Below are 22,408 nucleotides of genomic sequence, written 5' to 3'. Positions count from 1 at the left end.
CCAAAGCAATATCACAAAGCACAGTTCCACTCCAGCTGCTGCACGAACCACAAAGCTGCATCGTAGTACAAATAGGGCTTTGTCTGGAAAAACGTGCTAACTGGGAAAATGAACAGGGATATCGGGCTCCAGAGCGTGGGGCTCTGCCTTTATATTATTTCAGCCTCTGACCATCTGCTTATCAAATAAAATTGTATTTGTTGGTACAACCATGCTAAATACTATTTAGATGGTCTAAATAGTATTTCCAGCTTTCTCTTTGAAAAGAATTTTAAAATACTATAAAACATCTTACAAATTCAATAGTAGCAGTATGTTAGGGACATTATATCATTCATAAACACCCTTATTCCATTATTATTCAAACAATGTATATCTTATTTATCAAAATACGACTTTTCCCAGAGCAGGTGACACAGGACAGTTCATATTAGTGCTCCTGGCATAGCAGTTTTATCACTCAAATAGTAATGAAACTAGATGTAAATACTTACTTAAAATACCAAACTGTGCCCAGAACAGAATTAGAGTCAAAAATGGCAAAATAATAATGGAAATATGTTCCTTTAAAGTAAACAATGAACCTGAGGAGAAAGAAAAGCAAAAACCATAGTTAGTATTTACAATAACTAAAGATCTTTAACAGTCTCAAATATATTTTTATTATACAGGTGGAAGACTAAAATAACTAAAAGCTGTAGCCACAGTTTATATACATTTACATACAAATGAAATTTTACATATGATTTACTCTTATACAACAAATTTTATTTAGGATGCCCAAAGTACTGGTTACTTGGACGTTTCTCCTTCCTTCTGACCTGTACTGTGTAGAAGCGTGGCACAGTTCCTAAGAACAGATCCTCACCACACTCTGACTCACAATCTGTGAGGACAGATAGCACCTGAGCGCCTCTGCTTGTCACTATCCTTAACCAGGAAAGATACCTGTTGTTCCTACCCATTAACAGACAGCTCTGACTGTTGACAAGAATAATATATGCAAAGGGTTTAGGGCAAGGGTTGGCTTTTCATTTTTATTGAAAATAGATTTTTTCTCATACAATATATTCTGACTATAGTTTTTCTCTTCCTTCCATTCTTTCCTCCCACTTTCTCCTCACCTGTTTAGGTCCACACCCTGTCTCTCACAGAAAATAAAAGTCTTCTAAGGATAACAAGCCAAATATGACAAAATAAAATATAATAAGATGAAGCAAAAATTATCCTATCAATGTTGGATATAACTACACAGCAGGAACCAAAGAGTTCCAAGAGCAGGCAAGAGAGTTGGAAACATACTTGTTTTCAATCAGGAGTCCCATAAAAATACAAAGATAGCTATCATGGGTCTTCATTTCACCCTGCTGCTGGGGTGTTGGAAATACCACTTGGGCAGGCTGAATGAGGAGTGCTTGACTGAGTTTATCCTGAACCATTTCCCTGGTGTATTGCAAGCCTGGTAGATTGTAGGTCAAAGAGTTTGTTGCTCGGTAGGTGTTCACATTTCTTCTTTGGTATCCTGCGGAGAGTATCTTTTACAATAGTGAATCTATGTTGCCTCTAGAACATAGGGTTGTAAAAGCTCCTTGTATGTACCAGCTCGACTTCTCCATGTTCAATGAGTTGTACAGATATTGTCCTTGGCAATGAGGTCTCACTGTCTGGGTTTTTTTGGGGGGGGAGCAACCCTTTTGGTCTTAGCATCAGCTTGGGTTGTTTGGGGATTTCCATGGACCCCCTTGGCCAATAATTCAATTGAATGCAATCCAGATCCAAATGAAGGTTTACAAGAGATGGCCAGTTGATATTCTGTGTCCCATTACTAGGAGTCCTCTTTAGGGTCACCTTCATAGATTTAAGGAAGTTTCCACTGCATTATGGTTCCCCACAACCCACAACAGCCCCTCCAATTTCAGCTATCTCTCCCCACAGTCTCTTCCTCCATCTCATATCCCCCTCCCACTTGATCCCTCCAATTCCTATGCCCACCCTATCCTAAGTACACCCATAAAAGATGTGCTATTTCCCCTTCCCAGAAATATCCATGCATCAACCCTACACCTTAACCTAGACAGACCCCCTTCTTTACTTAACATCTCTCAGTCTACAGAATTTTACTTTGTTTATTTACTTACTGGTTAATATACACTTATACATGAATACTTTACCATATTTGTCTTTCTGGGTCTGGCATTAACTCTTCTTTGGAAATCTGGTATAATTCTGTACTAAAAAATCCCATCTGGCCCTAGGATTTTTGTTTTTTTTAAATTTTTTTTATTTTTCTATTTTTATTTTTGGAGACTTTTAATGATGGCTTCTATTTCAGCAGGGGTTACAGGTCTATTTAGATTGCTTATCTGATTTTGTTAATTTGGATAGCCTTTGTCTTTTACTTATTTGGGATAAAGGTTTGTTTATTTTGTTAATTTTATGAAAGAACTAATTCTTTCATTGATTCTTTGTATTGTTCTTTGTTTCTAATTTATTGATTTCGGCCCTCAGTTTGATTAATTTCTGCTGTCTACTTCTCATGGTTTGATTACTCCTATTCTCATGGTTTGATTACTCCTATTTGTTCTAGAGCTTTCAGGTATGCTTTCAAGTTGTTAGTATGGGATCTCTCTGCTTCTTCTTCTTCTTCTTCTTCTTCTTCTTCTTCTTCTTCTTCTTCTTCTTCTTCTTCTTCTTCTTCTTCTTCTTCTTCTCCTCCTCCTCCTCCTCCTCCCCCTCCTCCTCCTCCTCCTCCTCCTCCTCCTCCTCCTCCTCCTCCTCCTCCTCTTCTTCTTCTTCTTCTTCTTCTTCTTCTTCTTCTTCTTCTTCTTCTTCTTCTTCTTCTTCTTCTTCTTCTTCTTCTTCTTCTTCTTCCTCCTCCTCCTACACCTAATTCTCTTCCTCCTCCTCCACCTAATTCTCCTCCTCCTCCTAATTCTCCTCCTCCTAACTCTCCTCCTCCTAATTCTCCTCCTCCTACTCCTCTTCCTCCTCCTCTTCCTCCTCCTCCTCCTCCTCCTAATTCTCCTCCTCCTTCTCTTCCTCCTCCTTCTATAATATAGGCACTTAGTGCTATGCCCTTGCCTCTTAAGACTGTTTTTATTGTGTCCTATAAGTCTGGGTATGCTGTGTATTCATTTTCATTGAATTCTACAGCCTTTCTTTTTTTTTTTTATTTCTGTCTTGATCCATGTTTTTTCTTCAATGGAGAGTTGTTCAGTTTCTATGAGTTTGTAAGCTTTCTCTTTGTTATTGATATCCACTTTAATCTGGTGGTCTGATAGGGTTCAGGAAGTTATTTCAATTTTCTTGTGTCTGTTGAGCTTTGTTTTTTTTTCTACTAGTATGTAGTTAATTTTGGAAATAGTTCCATGAGATACCGAGAAAAGGCACATTCCTTTGGTGAAATGTTCTCTAAATATGTTAGTTACATTTTGTTTATCTCTTCTGCTAGGTCCAGTATTTCTCTGTTTAGTTTTTGTCTAGGTGACCTGTCTATTGGTGTGAGGAATGTTGAAGTCACCCACTATCAGTGTGTGATAGGATCAGTATTTGATTTAAGGTATAATGTTTCTTTTATTGTCTGTGTGCCCTTGTTTTTGGTACATAGATGTTAAGAGCTAACTGAAGTGTTATCTTGGTGGATGTTTCCTTTGATGAGTATGTAATATCTTTCACCATATCTTTTCATTAGTTTTGGTTTGATGTCTATTTTGTTAGATAGTAAATGGCTACATCAGTTTGTTTCTTTTGTTCATTTCCTTGAAATATCTTTTTCCAACCTTTTACCTTAAGTTAATATTTATAAGTGATGTCGGGATGTGTTGCTTTGATGCAGCAGGAATATGGATCCTGTTGTTGCATTCATTCTGTGTCTTTTTATTGAGGAATTACGATCATTTATATTGAGGGATCTCAATGACCAATGATTGTTGATTCTAGTTACTTTGTTGTTGTTGTTGGTGGTGGTGGTGGTGGTAGGGCTAGCAACAGTGCTGGTGGTGGTATGTGTACCCATGTATGTACTTTTCTTTTAGTTTCGCTGGTATGAGATTATTTGCTGAGTTTTCATGGTAGAAGTTAACCTCTTTAGGTTGGAGTTTTCCTTCTAGCACCTTCTGTAGGTTTGGACTTAGCTATTGCTTAAATTTGACTTATTTTATGGAATATCATGCTTTTTTTCAATCTATGGTGATTGAAAGTTTTGCTGGGAATTGTAGTCTGGGCTGACATTTGTGGTCTCTTAGAGTCTGAGGTATGTCTGTCTATTCTTTCCTGGGTTTTAGAGTCTTCATTGTAGAGGTCTGGTGTAATTCTAATAAGTTTGCCTTTATGTGTTACTTGGTCTTTTTCCCTTGAAACGTTTAAATATTCTTTCTCTGTTCTGTATCTTTTCTGTATCTATTTTCTTTTCTGGTCCAAACTATTTGGTATTCTGTAGTCTTCTTGTACCTGTATAATCATCTCCTTCTTTAGGTTAGAAAAATCTTCTAAATCACCATCCCAAGAGTACACAGGGCTGGCCTATGGCTCCATCTGCATATGTGGCAGAGGATAGGCTTGTATGGCATTATTGGGAGTAGAGGCTCTAGGTCCTGTCAAGGCTTGATGCCCAGTGTATGGGAATATCCGGGTGGGGAGGTGGGAGGGAGTGGGTCTGTGAGTAAGGGAACACCCTCATAGGAGCAGGGGAAGGGGGGATGGGATAATGGGTTTCTGGAGGGGAAACAGGAAAAGAGGATAACATTTAAAATGAAAATAAAAAATATCAGGGGCTGGGGATTTAGCTCAGTGGTAGAGCACTTACCTAGGAAGTACAAGGCCCTGGGTTCGGTCCCCAGCTCCGAAAAAAAGAACCAAAAAAAAAATATATCCAATAAAAGAAAAACAGAGAAAAATCCTCTATCATTTCTTTGAAAATAGTTTCTGCATCTTTAATTTGGAATTCTTCTACTTTCTCTATTCCTATTATTTGTAGGTTTGATCCTTTCATAGTTTTCCAGACTTCCTGACTGTTTTGTGTCAGGAATGTTTTAGATTTAACAATGTATCCATTTCTACTATGGTATTGTCGATGCCTGAGATTGTTTCTTCTCCTGGATTCTGTTGATAAAATTTGCTTCTGTAGTTCCTGTTCAAATTCTTCAATTCTGATTTCCCAAACATGCTCAGATTGTGATTTCCTTTATCATTTCTGCTCCTATCTTCAGGTCTTGAACTGTTTTTATTGGTTTCCTTCAACTGTTTCTTTATATTTCCCTGAATTTCCTTAAGGGATTTATTCATTTCTTCCAATTGTGTATTTATGTTTTCTTGGCTTTCATTCACAGTTGTCTGTGCTTCCCTGGATTTCTATAAGGGACTTACTTGTTTCCTCTTTAAGGAGCTGTATCATCTTATTACAGCTGATTTTAATGTCCTTTGCATGTGCTTCAGCTATGTTGAAATATTCAGGGTCTGCTGTGATAGAATAGCTGGGCTCTGGCTGAGACATCCTGCCTTGGATGTTGTTGATTTTGTTTTTAAGTTGGCTTTTAGGCATCTGGGTTTGGGGCAATTATAGGTCTAGGTGTTGATTTCTGGGTTTCTCTTTGTTGGGTGGGCGTTTTGTTCCTTGGATTCTGTTTTCTCTCTAGATTTTTGGGGAGTGTGATGATTCTTCGTTGCCTGTGTTACTCACCTGCCCAGCTGGTGTGTTCCCGACTAATGTGTGCTGGTGTTGGAGACCGGGATGCAGTGACAAATCAGGAAAGCGAGGTTAGAAGAGATCCCCTGTGGGAATCCACAGGAGATGGGTGGGAATGATATGGAGGGAGTTGATCTGCTGATCTGTTGGTCTAGTGATCTGTTGGTCTTAGGGAACAGTGAAAACTGAGAACATCTGCAGGCAACCCTCAAAGGTTGACTCTTACCATACGCTAGGTAACTGTGAACTATGGTTATCTTTGTGTATGTTTTATGTGTGTGCAAAGTGTCAAAATTTACTTAAAGCAGCAATAATGTACTTCTCCAAAGTCTGACCCCAAGGACAGTGAGTATTTTGGACAGCCAGCTTGTCCTCACATCACTGAAAGTAAGTGTAAGAAAGATGAGCTGACAGAAAATTGTGTATACAGCTAGTCAGGTGACATTTTGAGATGCATATTTATTGCATAGAAGTCAAATATGAATTAACCTACCCCTCAAACATCACTTATTCACAGTGTAAACATTCTAGCTTTCTGAACAACATTATCATTATAATCACTTACTGTGTAATAGAATCTCAGTACTTTTCTTATTGGCCTTGGTGACAGTTGATCCACTACTTTCCCCTGTCCTAACCCTTCTACACCTATCTGATAACTATTGTCTTCTTGAAATTTGCATAAAATCCAAGGATTTTAAATTCTACCTAGTGAGGTCTTGCAGTATTTCACTTTTGTCTGACTAATGAACTATCGTTCCATTTGTGGTGCTTCAAATGATAGGATTTTATACCTTTCTCATAATTAAGCAGTGGTCCATTCTGTATATGCATCTCATTTTTCATTCTCATTCATCAGTTGCCTTTTAGACTAGTTCCACTTCCTGACTACTGTGACTAGTGCTATAATCAATAAGGAATTGAAGATCTTTATTCGACTTAGTAATTTAGTGTTCACTGGATATGCCATAGTTTGAATTTGGAATGCCCCACCTGCCATTTTATAGGTTCATGTATACTTGGACCCCAGTTGGCAAAAACTGTTTTGGGAAACTGTGGAAGCTTTTAAGGGGGAGGCAGAGCTGGATGATAGAGGACACAGGAAGTCAGTCTTTAAAGACTACAGCCTGACCCTACCTCTAGCTGAGCTACTTGCTAGAATGTGACAAGATGCTTTATGTATTCACTTCCACTCTCAGAGTCCTTTGCCATGTTCTCTCCCTCACAATAGACACCAATCCTCTGAAACATAAGTCAAAGTTAAAGAATAATGACAACAACAAAAACCAAACCAAACAAAAACAGAAAACCTTCATCCCTTAAGTTGCTTCTGCCAGATATTCTATCATAGCAATGCTATTAGCCATCTTCCTTCTCTCTGTGACAAAACTTATAGGTTTACATCTAATTGAATTGTTGACCAAAAGGGCCCTGGATATCCCCAAACAATGCAGGCTATTGCCAAGACTATGATTTGATCTCCACAAACTGACAGCAGGACCCCATTACTGAAGACAATATCTGCATTGAACATGAAGACGTCAAGCTGGTGCCTACATAGAGCCTTCACTCCTAAGTTCTGCATGTTTGGTATAGGGATGTGTTATGCATGCTATCAAAAGAGAACCATATACACCAAGCCACCCACACATTCTTTATCTACAAGAATGTCCTGCCTTCAAGATAGGCTAGGGCAATGGTGACTGGCACAATGCTGTGGGAGTAACCAACTAAAAATTGATTTGAGATAAAGCCCACTCCACAAGGTGAGACCAATGCCCAACACTACTTAGGTAACTCAAAACCTGAGACTAGATAGCCCAGGGACCTAGGGTAAATCCAAGTATTACTGGTCTAAAACAACAAGAGCAAAAAATTTAGTGATAAAATGACTCCTAATGATCCTAGGCTATACTCATAGATTAGTGTCTTATTTCTTTTGGCTCATAATTTAAGAGTGCACTACGTGATGTCAGGGAAGGCATGGTAGTAAGAGTGCAGGGCGACTAATCCCATTTCAGTTAGGAAACAGACAGCAAGGACTGGTGGCACTCGGTTACCATTCTCTCTTTAATTTAGCCTAAGATGCCAGTCCATGCCAACACCACCAGCCATGTGGTGTTATACACAACTACAGTGAATCTTCCATGGAAACAGATAGCCCTATGAATGCAATCACAGATGGGCCCAGTGCTTTTCTTTCCTAAATCCCATCAATCTGACAGCATTAGCTATTATTGGCATTGGTGGGAAATGTGATAAATCTATTTGTAATTTTTTGGGAAGCTGAAGAGTTTTTCATAATGTGCTAATGTATACTCATCTCAATAGTTTGTAAGGGTTCCTTTTATTCCATAGCCATGCTAGCCTTTGTTAGATAACAACTAGAGAGCATCTCATAATGGCTTTGTGAGTTCCCTGATGATTGTTTATGCTAAACATTTTTCATATACCTGTAGCCTATTTGAACCATGCAACTACAACTACATTATTATTATTATTATTATTATTATTATTATTATTATTATTATTCAAAATGCTGTAAATGTAGACCAAGGCAAACATTGTCAAAATTCCTCAAAAAAATGCACACTGGAGAAAAGACAGCCTCTTCGCAAATGGTGTTGGGAAAACTGGATCTCATGTCAAATAAAACTAGGACTTCCCTTTCACCGTAACAAAGATACAGGTGTCTATAAGGATGATCTCTAACAGCACTCAGGAATCTCACTGAATAAGGCCAACAAGTGGCAGATAAAAACACTAAATTCTGTATAGCAAATGACGCTACTGTTAACTGAGTGAAGATGAAGACTGCAGAATGGGGGGAAAATTGCGATCACTTACACAACCAACAGAGAGTTAATATCTAGAATATAGGAAGAACTGAAAAAATAAAAATCTCTCTCCCCCTCCCTCCCTCTCTCTCTCTCTCTCTCTCTCTCTCTCTCTCTCTCTCTCTCTCTCTCACACACACACACACACACACACACACACACACACACACACACACACACAAACTTAAAAGTAATGGATTCTAGCACCAAGCAGAGTGCTCAGAATAAGATACATCAGTGTATGATAATGAATACTTCAAAACTGCTCAACATCCTTGGCCATCAGGGAAATGCAAATTAAAACTGCTTTAAAGTTCCATCTCACTCTAGCCAGAATGACTATTATCAAAGAGTCAAGTGGCATTAGATACTAATAAGTTTGGAGACAAAGGGGACTTTTATTCACTTTTGGAGGGGGTGTAGACCTATGCATCCACTATAAAAGTGATATGAAGATTCCTCCCAAAGAATACAAACAGAACTACCACATGGGAGAGCATAGCCAAAGAACTCTATGTTCTACTACAGAGATGCTTGCACATCCATATTTTTTATGCCCCTATGTAGAATAGCTACAAAGAGAGACCAGCTTAGATGTCATCCATAGATGACTCAGTAATGAGTATGTGACACATATACACAGTGGAATTCTAATTAGCTGTAAAGAAAAATGAAATGATGAAATTTAAAGGTAAATGAAAAGAACTGGAAAAATATTATACTGAGTAAAGTAACCTGGGCTCAGAGTGATAAGTGCTGCATGGTCACTCTTATACATGGGTCCTAGCTGCAGAGCTTTCAATGTAACCTAGAGTATCTGTCAAAGCCAGTAAAGTACAGAGCAGTCCGTGGAAGGGTCCTTGAGGGCTGCAGGTTAGTAGAATACAGACGATATAAAGGCAGAGAGAAAATGCTGGGGTAGAAATGTTGAAGTGATGAGTATTCTGAGAAAGAATGGGGAGGTTGAAGTAAAGTGAGGGAACTATGAAACACCATTTGGAAACCTAAGGCCTTGTAAGCGCACTATAGATAGAAAAGTACAAGTGAGATTTCCCATGTGAGTAGACAATGTTCTTCCTAGAAGCCACTGTTTAAAATTCACAGTGCTGGATTATAGGATTCCTCCACAGGATTATCCTATAGGGAAGTCCCACAGGCTCCAAAACCAACACACACTCTTGTTTCTACTCTTGGTTGCCCACCAGAACCAGATGATATAACCTTATTCCTAAAGATGCCACATATCTTGGTTAAAGACAGGAAAACCCAGCTCCGACTGAGTTGGACATGTCCTCCTCTGAAGCTGTTAGTTGTTAATTGGTGGCATGCAGACTATCGAGGGAATAGGACACTAGTGGTCTTGTTCATTTGTAAGCCCTACAAGCTACAAAGCCCATCTGTCAAGCAAGATGTGTCCACTGGCACAATATGGTAGGACGATCATAGGGCAACAAAATAATCTCTGATCAGATTAAAGGGCCTCTTCACAGAAGAAAATACATGCCCAGTGCTACAAACCCAGTCAAAACCTCATGATATTGCAGATCAAAGGCTCTAGGGTAGAAACAGATTCCCATTGCTTAGCTAAAGTGACAGGGCATCAAACTACAGCCTAAATATTTAAGTTTATTCTCATAGACAATTGCTACTCTCTTCCTCAACCAAAGAATAGTCTCTTTGTAGTGAAGGGAGTGACTCATGGCTGTTCATGGTGCTAAGAATAAGTAGAAGCTGAGAGACAGACATAAAGTGAACATTTTTACAACCCCCTTTAAGGCCCAGGAAGCATCACAGAAGAGGGAACGAAAATAATATAACTGGGAGACAGAAAGAAGGGCTGTGGAATGCTATCTTTAAAGCATGGCACTACCATTGCAAACATGAACTCAGCTTTGGTTGCCTACATGGGCCTACACACAAGAGTGAGCCTGTCCAGAGCTGATCATGAACTAGAGAGGAACTTCTGGGGCCATACTATTTCCAGGGAGACTACTGGATACTGATGGGTTCTGAAGGAGGAATCAGTATAGTTTCCACTGTGTTCCCAGTGACAATCCCACCAAGATCCAATGGACAGTTCCAAACCTATGGTCATACAGATAGATGGCCTTCGTTAAAGCCAGTCTGTCAGAAAACAAAACAAAGAAACCCAAACTTGGAGAAGGGATCCTATGGTGATGAGTGGGGGTTGAGGGCAAGAGGATAATAGGGGTAGGAAGAAGAGAAGAGTAGATAAGGGTTAAAATAAATAGAATCCATTCTATCCGTGAATGAAATTATTAAATTATAAAATTTATTAATAAGAAAAGGTATCTAATTAGAATATCTATTTAGGTCTGTTGCTTGCTTTGTTTTTAAGTATGGGTACATTTTACATTATTAAAACACTTTACATTTTAAAAGACTTCCTCTGACCCATGACCCAGTGTGATCTCTGAGTGTCCTCTACTTTAGCTCATCTTCACTGTTAAGGACAGTGACTAGTTTGCACTGGATCATTTGGTTGTTGGTCTTCTTTCTATTTGATGTTGCTGGTTTTTAGTAAGCTGACTCATCACATATTCTGAATATTAACATTTTTTATTGAAAATATTTTGTATCTCCTTTTTGCCTATGCTTTTGGGGTTTTATTTAAAAATATGAAAGAAAGAAAATAAAATTCTTGCTCATTGCTTTATCTTGAAGTAGTTCCTCTAGGTTTTCGTCTGTTCTATAGTTTTAGAACTTATATCTGAATCTTTAATCCATGTCTGCTTTATGTTCCTTGTGGTGATTTTTAAAATAAAAGCAGACAAAGACCAACAGAACATGTGTTCTCAGTTCAGTGGTGATAGACAAATTACTTCTATCACACAAGGTAGAACAAAACAAAAGAAACCAACGAAATAAACTAATGAACAATAACTTGATGGTTCTGCTTGAATTCTCTCATGTAAGCAGATAGAAAATTCTGCTGCATCTCATACCCAAATACAGTTAATGTATGACGCCATGTTCAATGAGAACCGAAATTGAAGTGTCTCATCGTAGTCCTCAACTCTTAAACAAATAGCAACCTTAAGATATACCAGCAGGAACCCATTAATTAAAGGAGATTCTTTGAGCAGTGATCAACAATTTTTTATCCTGATCCCAACAGTGTTCACATGAAGCCCTACAGGCCTCAGTAGACAGCTTTTAACAGTACATGAGTCCTCCAGTTGAAGAAGGAGCAGTGGTAGGAGAACAAACTTCTCTGGAAGTGGTTCTGGAACAGTCTTCTGGCGAGATGACCTGGACTGAAACTTGAGGAGGAAGGAGCTTTCCATGTGAAAACAGGGAAGCCAAATGATGGCCATTATGGCTGAAATCTAGTGATATGGGTCTTTATGGAGTACAGATTTAATTCCAAGTTTTGGCGGCAGGTGACTGGAAGAGAAGGAAAATCATCCAGTCTGTCTGTCAGCCCCATAGGATGGAGCCCAGAGAAATAGACCAGTCAAAGGTTACAGATGAGTCAAAAGTCAAAAGTTAATGATGAGTGACCAAGAAAGAGAAGCATGTGACCAGCAAGTACCATCCTGGGAGCAGTCTTACTTGTCACACTTCAAGTTGAAAGAGAGAACTGACCCAAAGGAGAGTGATACGAATGAGGATCAGTTATGGCAGAGTGAATTGGGCTACATCAGAGATAAGAGGCCTGGGAGAGCAGCAGCTCTGGCTCCCTCCAGCAAGGGAGAAAGAAATCACAGCACAGCAAGTCACAGCTACACTGGAGGAAGACCTGTCTCGCAAAGTCAGACAGGACCCTGGGAAGTTATGGTGTCTCTGTACACTAAGCAGTTAGGTGGCAAACTGCAATGGTCACAAGTACGCTGCCTGGCACAAGAGAGAGAGCAGAGATGAGTTGCCATGACCATTGTTGTCTACTCAAGGACTCAAAGAGCCTATGATGATGTAATGAGAAATGGAAGAGAGCAGATCTTAGATAACCAGTTGGGGTGCTCATCCCTGGGAGAGGCTATTTCTCCCTTTCTCTCAACAATCTTAAGTTGCCTGTACTTCTTTGTTGGGAAGGGATCCCCTGGAATTTCCACCCTCTTTCACGTTAGCATGTCTATTGAAGTTCTCCTCAGTCTTTTTCATTCAGCCATTTCTACGACAGATTGTTTCACAGTGGCCTTCTCGGTATTCTCTTACAGGGAAAGAGGACAAACGACATAATTCTAACTTAATTAAAATATATATAAATTAAAAAGAGAACAGACAGTCTAATGATGGAAAGAAAGTGAGATTATACAACAAAAACTATTACTGACAAATGATTTCTTAGCTGGAGATCATTAGATTACCCAGGGTTTGATGCAAGCTTCACGACACTCTCTCCTGTCATTATCACATTAAGACATGCACATATTCCCTGGAAGTAGGTATGGGAGAAGTTATAGGGGAGCTGTCTATGACTCTCTGTTTAAAATTACTGGTGAAGATAGCTGCTAGAATCTAGCTCCTGGCCCCAACCTTTCATGATGATGAGAACTACTGAGCTAGATAGTTAAGAATCAGTTAAGCAAGGTCTAGTGGAATATGTCTGAATCCCAACCCTAAGGAATGACTTGAGAGGATGATGAGTTTCAGGCTACCCTGAATCATGTATAGTAAGAACCTGTCTCAGAAGAAACTTGCTGGCAGGAAAAATACTAGTCATTCAAATAAAACCACTCTGCTGTCCATTAAGCGATTGATTTCTCATGGATGTGTTACTAACTGTGATTAACTCTTTTTCCAGGGGAGCGTGAGGCAAGATACTTCTTGAAGACCCCTTTGAGGTCTTCCCAGGACACTATGATAATTAATTAAGCTTAACACAATCTAAGAATCACAGCTGATATCTTTCCATTTTAGGATTGGAAAGGAGACTTCAAAGGCATTCATTCCTTTATACCATCTAAAATATGACTGTAACTCTGTCTCCTACATTCCAAGTTTGTAAGTGTTAGGTTTCAAGCCCAGGACAAATGGCTAACTGAGGTGCCCATTAACACAGCAAGGCAGATACTGGTAGCCGGGTTCTCCCAGCATCCCTTAGTTCCTCCCTGCTGTAGGTTATGGATTGCATACCTAGCTCCTTATCCTAAACCTCTCCTGCCCTGGAGCTGGGATGTCTTTTCCCCATCTGCCTTCCCTATATAATCCAACCATTTAGGTTACCTGGCCCTTTGGTTTACCTTTTACCCTCTTGGCCAGGCCTTTGGCCCAAGCCAGCCCCTTCCATTTCTCCCCTCCCACCCCTCCTCACATGGCCCAGCTCAGTCTGGTCATGTTCAGTGTGGACTCTCCCAGATGGCCCTGCCTCTGACTATCCTCTCCCTAATATCTACAATAAACTTTCTCTTTCACCACACCTAGGAGCATTCATGTTCTCCTTCCTTCCTTCCTTCCTTCCTTCCTTCCTTCCTTCCTTCCTTCCTCCCACCCTTCCTCTACCTCCTTCTTTTATCATTGAGTAAGGGTGAATATCAGCACAGAGGATATGGTCTGTGAATAAGAATTTAATTTTTGCTTCCAAGCCTAAGCATTACTAATGGCCAAGACCTCACTTCTCAAGCTCTATTAAAAAAACAAACAAACAAAAATAAAAACAGATCACCCAAATTACCTGAACATATCTCTGCTTCCTATGTATGTGTGTGTATGTGTGTATATGTGTTATGTATGTATATATGTATATATTATTATGTATGTGTATATGTATATGTATGTGCATATATGTGTATGTACATGTGTTTATGTTTGTATTTATGTGTGTGTACATACACGGGTACTTGCAAACTTTCACTGTACTACTGAGCTGCAGTCCTACCCCGCCCCCAGTGTAATGCAAAGTAAGTATTTCATAACAATAACTAAAGCAGAACAGGTAAAACGTAAGCATTGAGATTCCATGCCAGTTCTTCTGGTGAGCAGGAAGTAAATATTTGGCTGTTAGGTAAGTATATGCAATGGAGATGTCACATGAAAATTAATGAATTATATTCCAGGTAAGATAGGGCTGAATGGTGCAAGATTTTATCCCAATGTACAGAATGGTGCTCAGTTATAACTTAGGAATTGTTTACTCCTGGAATTTGCTACTTGGTCAAAGTTGGCAATGCTTACCTAAGGAATAGCATAGAGATTGAAGCCAACGTTATTCAGTGACTTCCATGCTGCACTCAGATTTAGTTTGGTTGCTTACACAGTATTTTTGCAAGAAAAAAATGCAAACCATGGTAGTTTTGTGGCCAGAAAAGTAATCTACAGATTCAATGCAATTCCCATCAAAATTCCTACTCAATTATTTATAGAGGTAGAAAAAACAATTTGCAAATACATTTGGAATAACAAAAGACCCAGGATAGTGGAAACTATACTCAACAATAAAAGAACTTCTGGGGGAATCACCATCCCTGACTTCAAGCAGTATTACAGAGCAATAGTCATAAAAACTGTATGGTATTGGCACAGCGACAGGCAGATAGATCAGTGGTACAGAATTGAAGACCCAGAAATGAACCCACACACCTATGGTCACTTGATCTTTGACAAAGGAGCTAAAACCATCCAGTGGAAGAAAGATAGCATTTTCAACAAATGGTGCTGGTTTAACTGGAGGTCAGCATGTAGAAGAATGCACATCGATCCATTCTTATCACCATGTCCAAAGTTTAAGTCCAAGTGGATCAAAGACCTCCACATCAAACCAGATACACTCAAACTAATAGAAAAAAAAGTGGGGAAGAGTCTCAAACACATAGGCACTGGGGAAAATTTCCTGAAAAAGACACAATGGCTTATGCTCTAAGATCAAGAATCGACAAATGGGACCTAATAAAACTGCAAAGCTTCTGTAAGGCAAAAGACACTGTCATTAGGACAAAACAGCAACCAACAGATTCTGAAAAGATCTTTACCAATCCTACATCTGATAGAAGGCTAATATCCAAAATGTACAAAGAACTCAAGAAGTTACACTCCAGAGAGCCAAATAACCCTATTAAAAATGGGGTACAGAGCTAAACAAAACATTGTCAGCTGAGGAATATCTAATGGCCGAAAAGCACCTTAAGAAATGTTCAACATCCTTAGTCACCAGGGAAATGCAAATCAAACAACTCTGAAATTCCAATTCACGCCATTCAGAATGGCTAAGATAAAAACTCAGATGATAGCAGATCCTGGTGAGAATGTGGAGAAAGGGGATCACTCCTCCATTGTTGGTTAGACTGCAAACTTGTACAACCACTCTGGAAATCAGTTTGAAGGTTCCTCAGAAAATTGGACATTGCACTACCTGAGGACCCAGCTATACCTCTCTTGGGCATATACCCAAAAGATGCTCCAACATACAATACAGACACATATTCCACTATGTTCATAGCGCCTTATTTATAATAGCCAGAAGCTGGAAAGAACCCAGATGCCCTTCAACAGAGGAATGGATTAAAAAATGTGGTACATCTATACAATGGAGTATTACTCAGCTATCAAAAACAATGACTTCATGAAAATCATAGGCAAACGGAATGAACTGGAAAATATCATCCTGAGTGGGGTAACTCAAACACAGAAAAACACACTTGGTATGCACTCATTGATAAGTGGATATTAGCCAAAAAGCTCGAATTACCAAAGATGCAATCCACAGACCACAGGAAGCTCAAGAAGGATGACCAAAATGCGGATGCTCCCACTCCTTCTTAAAAGAGTAAAAAAAATATCCATAGGAGGGGAAGTTTAGAGCAACAACTGAAGGATCGGCCATTCAGATCCTGCCCCACATGTGGCCCATATATATACAGCCACCAAAACTAGATAAGATTGATTAAGCTAAAAAATGCATGCTGAAAGGGACCGGATATAGATCTCTCCTGAGAGAAACATCCAGAGCATGTCCAATACAGAGGTCATTGCTAGCAGCAAACCATTGAACTGAGAACAGGACCCCCTTGGGGGGAAATAGAGGAAGTATTGAAAGAGTTGAAAGAACTTGCAACCCCATAAAAACAACAATGCCAACCAATCAGAGCTTCCAGGGACTAAACCACAACCGAAAGACTATACATGGACTGACCCAGGGCTCCAACTGCATATGTAGCAGAGAATAGCCTTGTTGGGGCACCAGTGGAAGGGGAAGCCCTTGGTCCTGCCAAGGTTGGACCCCCAGTGCAGGGGAATATGGGGAGGGCAGTAAGGGGGATGTATAGGGAGAATACCTGTATGGGGGAGGGGGATGGGATGGGATGGGGGTTTATGGACAGGAAACCGGGAAGGAGAAAAACATTTGAAATGTAAGTAAAGAAATATATCTAATTATTTTTTTTAAATGTGCCCATAGCTTTGTCCATGAACAAGTATCTTGGATCTCTTTTGTGTCTCCGGTTTGTTAAACAAAAATAGTAAGATCTGCGTCTATGGGGTCTTTAGTTTTGTGTAAAGATTTTCAGGGTTATATTGTATATCTCAGGCTGGCTCCAGATTTAAAAACTTCCTTTCTTAGCTTCCAGAGTGCTGGCATGAGGTCTGCCCTAACGGTCTGCTTTATCAGAGTTTTTGTAAAGAACAAGGGGCATAAAATGTATAAGCATTTGCTCCAATCAGAGTTAGTTCATTTAACCTTTCCTATGTGCACTGTAGTGACATCTAAGATCCAGTGACGTGTGTGCCTTCACTGAATCTAGTGTCCATATTAGCACTTACACATTTTACTCAACAAAGCTTTGTCAATGAAGAGAGATGTTACATACGATTCAATTCTTCCTGTGGTATAGATGACATTCTCAACTTACTGACAAAAAACTGGGTGGGGGGGATTTGTTGACATTCTTTTCTCAAGCTAGGCTATGATTCAGTACAGAAAAAGGCTTTCCTGATACAGGTCCTCTGCTTCCCACAGCTCTACACCACGGACTGGTATGGACAACATTCAAAACTGTCTTGCCGTGTTTATCCAGTCAGTCTTGTTACTTGAAAGCAAGGATGGACCACTAGTACTTGTTCTCTAGTGAGTAATTTCTACTGTTCATTTATGCTTGCATTTAAAACAGAGAAAAAAATCAATCAAACAAACAAACAAAAAACACAGCATAGTCAAAATGGCTTTGCCTTAGGATATGTTATTGCTGTGATAAAACACAGTGACCAAAAGGACCCAGGGAAGAAGAGATCTATTTCACCTTACATGTCTCCAGACACACTCTGTCATTAAGGATATCATAACCCGAAATCAAGGTAGGAACCCGGAGACAGGGGCTGGAGCAGAGTTTAATGGAAGAATGCCATTTAGTCATGACTTGTCTCTCCTGGCTTGTTCAATTTGCTTTTATAAACCTATCAGGGCTACTTGCTCAGGAGTGGCATGTCCCTCAGTGAGCTTGGCTTTCCCATATTAACCATTAATCAAGAAAATACACTGCAGACTTGCCCTCAGAAAAATCTTAGGAAGGCATTTTATCAATTGAAAGCCCCTCTTCCAAATGACTGGAGCTTTTGTCAAGTTGACAGGAAACTAGCCAGGATAGGGCTTTAACGTCAAAAATCTCCTAAGGCTGAAGAATACATAAATCTTGCTTTTAAAAGCAAATATGTAGTGTTCAACATCTTTAGTCCTAAGGGAAATGCAAATCAAAACAACCCTGAGATTTCACCTCACACCAGTGCGATTGGCTAAGATCAAAAACTCAGATGACAGCAGATGCTGGCGAGGATGTGGAGAAAGAGGAACACTCCTCCATTGTTGGTGGGATTGCAGACTGGTACAACCATTCTGGAAATCAGTCTGGAGGTTCCTCAGAAAATTGGACATTGAACTGCCTGAGGATCCAGCTATACCTCTCTTGGGCATATACCCAAAAGATGCCCCAACATACAACAAAGACACATGCTCCACTATGTTCATAGCAGCCTTATTTATAATAGCCAGAACTCAGATGCTCTTCAACAGAGGAATGGATACAGAAAATGTGGTACATCTACGCAATGGAATACTTCTCAGCTATCAAAAAATGACTTTATGAAATTCATAGGCAAATGGATGGAACTGGAAAATATCATCCTGAGTGAGGTAATGCAATCACAGAAAAAAACACATGGTATGCATTCATTGATGAGTGGCTATTAGCCCAAATGCTTGAATTACCCTAGATGCACAGAACACGTGAAACTCAAGAAGGATGACCAAAATGCAGATGCTTCACTCCTTCTTTAAAAGGGGAACAAGAACACCCTTGGCAGGGTTAGAACAGAGGCTGAAAAAATGGCCATTCAGAGCCTGCCCCCCACATGTGGCCCATATATATACATCCACCAAACTAGATAAGAGGATGAAGCAAAGAAGTTCAGGCTGACAGGAACCAGATGTAGATCTCTCCTGAGAGACACAGCTAGAGTATGGCAAGTACATAGGCAAATGCCAGCAGCAAACCACTGAACTGAGAATGGGACCCCCGTTGAAGGAATCAGAGAAAGGACTGAAAGAGCTGAAGGGGCTTGAGACCCCATATGAACAACAATGCCAACCAACCAGAGCTTCCAGGACTAAGCCACTACCCAAAGACTATATACATGGACTGACTCTGGGCTCCAATCTATGGGTAGCAATGAATAGCCTAGTAAAGGCACCAGTGGAAGGGGAAGCCCTTGGTCCTGCCAAGGCTGGACCCCCAGTGAATGGGATTCTTGGAGGAAGGGCGGTAATGGGGGGAGGATGGGGAGGGGAACAGCCCCCTAACCCCTGGCCTGGAAACTGGGAAAAGCAATAACAATTGAAATGTAAATAAGAAATACCCAATTAATAAAGATGGGGGGGAAGCAAATATGTACTGTCCAACAAAATCCTGCAACACTTAATCTTTCATTCTGAGGAGTATTTTATTTGGTTTTATTTCTAGTCAAAAATAGCTGAAAAACAAATCGTAAACGTCCAAGAAAAATAGGAATGCTTACAACACCTGCGGCTGTTCAAAGAATTTCCAAACACAGAATCTCACTAGATGCTCATTTGATTCTGTGGCTAACATAAATGCAAGTGTTGATTTTAAAATGGATGGTGGTTGAGCTCAGGAAATAGCTTGTCAAGATCACAGAGGTGAACTATGCACTTCTGCTGTACAGAATATGGTGCAGCACAGGATACGCTCATGTAGAGGATGTTTAACTAAAATCTGATTCCCAATTATAAATGATTTCCAAAAAATATCATCAAACGAAGTTCACTAATTCCAGTACCACAATAGATAATACACATTTTGAAATAGTAAAAGATAAAACAAACAGACAAAGTACTAATTGTTATAATTGAACTCTTCTGGGGGTGGCCAAGCCTCTTCTGGGAATGGTGCATGAATGTAATGCAGACTGCTCTCCGTAGAGTTGGGGCTGAGGATTTGGGTCCCCACATGACAAGGGCCTTTTAGGATGTTTGTGCAGAATCGCCTGGCACTTCCTGAGGGAATGGTCGGTTCACATCTGCTTTCCATTTGATGTTTGGCTCTGCTAATGGCAGGTTTACTTTTACTACTTCTGTGACAGATGTTTCTCCAGAATCAGAAAAAGAAAGCTGGGGCCATAATTCACTCTTCTTTGCCTCAGAGAATTTGAGGATGATGGGAGTGGAAAAGATCACTAATACTCCTCTGTTTGTTAATAATGATGATGCAGCTGAGTGACTACAAGAACCTGTTCCGTGTACATCAGATAATGTCTGCATATTCTCTCTCAGTGGGAACATGGTTCTGGCAATGATTTGCCCACCGGCCTGTTCCAAACAACAGCTAGATGATTATCAAAAGGTTAGGAAGGTCTTGCTGGATAGTTGTTTGCAAGACTTAGTGGGAACTCTCAGAGGGGAGCCAAGCAAGGAGGAGGAACTGGCTCAAGTGACTAATCTGCCAAAAGCCATGAGCATTATAGAAATTAGATCTCCTGGTCAGGATGTTGGGGGATGCTAGCTACATCAGAATTTCCTGGGTATGTAGTCTATCACCTCTCCATACTGTAAACACAATGGCTGCCAACCGTGGTCATTTGGTTATATACCAGTGTGCTGGGTTAGTTATAACTGCTTGCTGATTCTATGTTTTCACAATTAAAATCATCTGGTTCTATTTCTTCTCTTTGCATAGGGAGCATGGCTAGAACTTGCTAAGTCTTTGAAGAGATGGGTGCTAACAAAGAAAAACATACAAGAGACTAAACGATTAGAAAAAGATGAAAATATTCTTAAACTCCTTGGCACAGGAAAAGACTTTCTGAAAAGAATACTGTTAGCCCAGGTACTAAGATAAACAATAAGTGGAACTTCATGCTGCTGAAAAACTTATGTAAGGCAAAAAAAAAAAAAGCAAAAAACAAACAAACAAAAACCCGCATCATCATTTGGACAAAGTAGAAACCTATAGAATGGGAAAAGATTTTTACTAACTGCACCTCTGAGAGAGGACTAATATAGAAAAATATATAAAGAACTCAAGCAACTAAGTATCTAATGAGCAAATAACCAAATTTTAAAATGGGGCACAGAACTAAACAGAAAATTGTCAGCAGAGGACTTAGATGGCTGAGAAACACTTAAAGAAAATGTCCACATCCTTAGCCCTTCAGGGAAATGCAAGTAAAACTACTTTATCAAAGTAGTCAGACTAAGGTCAACAAAAAGAGTGAGACCTATGCCAGAGGGGAAGAGGACTAAGAAGATCACTCCTAGATTGCTAGAAGTGCAAACTCATGCAGTCCCTGTGGAAATCAGTGTGGCAGTGCTACAGGAAGATGGGAGGGAATCCATCTCGATATCATGCTAAAACACTCTTAGTCATATACTCTAATAATTCTTCCTCTTACCATAAAGACACAGGCCCAAACATGTTCACTGCTACTCTATTAATAATAGTCAGAAACTGGAATAGATAGAGAAAATGGAGTACATTTACACAATGGAGCAGTCGTTTTTCAAAAAAGACATCATGAAATTGTCAGGAAAATGGATGGAACTAGAAAAAAATCATTCTGAATGAGGCATCCTGGAACCTGAAAGATAAAGATGGTGTGTATAGAGATGTCATCTGTGAAGTCAGCGACAACCAATCTACAATCCATAGAACCATAGAGAGTAAGAGAGTAGGCATAAGGTAAGGCACTAAAGGAAAAATAGCTCACTACAAAAGTAAAAACAGAATAGACAGTTATGGATGGATAGGTGCGGGGGATAGAATGTGAGGATCAAGTGGAAGGGACAAGGGGATTGTGGGAGGGAATACAGGGAAAGACAGTTAAAATTAAGGGGTATTTGAGGGGTGGTATGGAAACCGAATGCAATAGAAACTTCTGAAAATAAATACATACATGAAGGTAGTATAAATAAAATTACCCAATAATGGGGGAGTCAGAGTCATAACTGGCCATCTCGTCATCAAATGAAGCTTCCAGTACTGAGATTGGAGTATATCTGATTGAATTGTTGGCCAAAAGGGCCCTACAGGAATTCGCAAACAATTCAGGTCATAATCAAGACTGTATTTTGCCCTGTACAAACTGACACCAAAATCCCATTGCTAAAGACAACACCTACACAACTCATTGAGGATGGAAATGTTGAGCTGGTGCCTACACAGAGCGTTCACCTCCACGTGTTATTGTCTCTCCTTACAAGAACATACTTTGCACACTCTCAAAAGGGAAACATAAGCACTGACCCAGTCAGTGTGCCTGTCTCTTTAAAGGAATCCCAGCTACTTGTGAACTGGCCCTTTGGAAATGTTTAGCTGTTAGAACTACTTGACCCTATGACTTTCAGTTTCAGTTGCCTCTTGAGTTTCTAGGAACAAGAGAAGATGCAAAAAGCCAGCAGAGTCTGACAGAGGAGAGTAGCATTGGA

The 22,408-nt window shown here is 39.8% G+C and overlaps 1 protein-coding gene across 2 annotated transcripts in view; it reads right to left on the bottom strand.

The window, feature by feature from the left end:
* Positions 1-22,408, bottom strand: part of LOC100909977 (leukocyte surface antigen CD47-like) — a 64,863-nt gene that overhangs the window by 27,955 nt on the left and 14,500 nt on the right. For both annotated transcript variants that reach the window (XM_087577221.1, XM_087577222.1), the window contains exon 3: positions 495-584. In XM_087577221.1, the coding sequence (XP_087433347.1) occupies positions 495-584 (90 nt within the window). The remainder of the gene's footprint in view (positions 1-494; positions 585-22,408) is intronic.

The sequence above is a fragment of the Rattus norvegicus genome, chromosome 11 (genome assembly GCF_021556685.1).
Source record: "Rattus norvegicus strain SHRSP/BbbUtx chromosome 11, alternate assembly SHRSP_T2T, whole genome shotgun sequence".
NCBI classification, from domain to species: domain Eukaryota; kingdom Metazoa; phylum Chordata; class Mammalia; order Rodentia; family Muridae; genus Rattus; species Rattus norvegicus.
The sequence above is the reverse complement of the archived record's forward strand: the minus strand, read 5'-3'. Positions and strand labels throughout refer to the sequence as shown.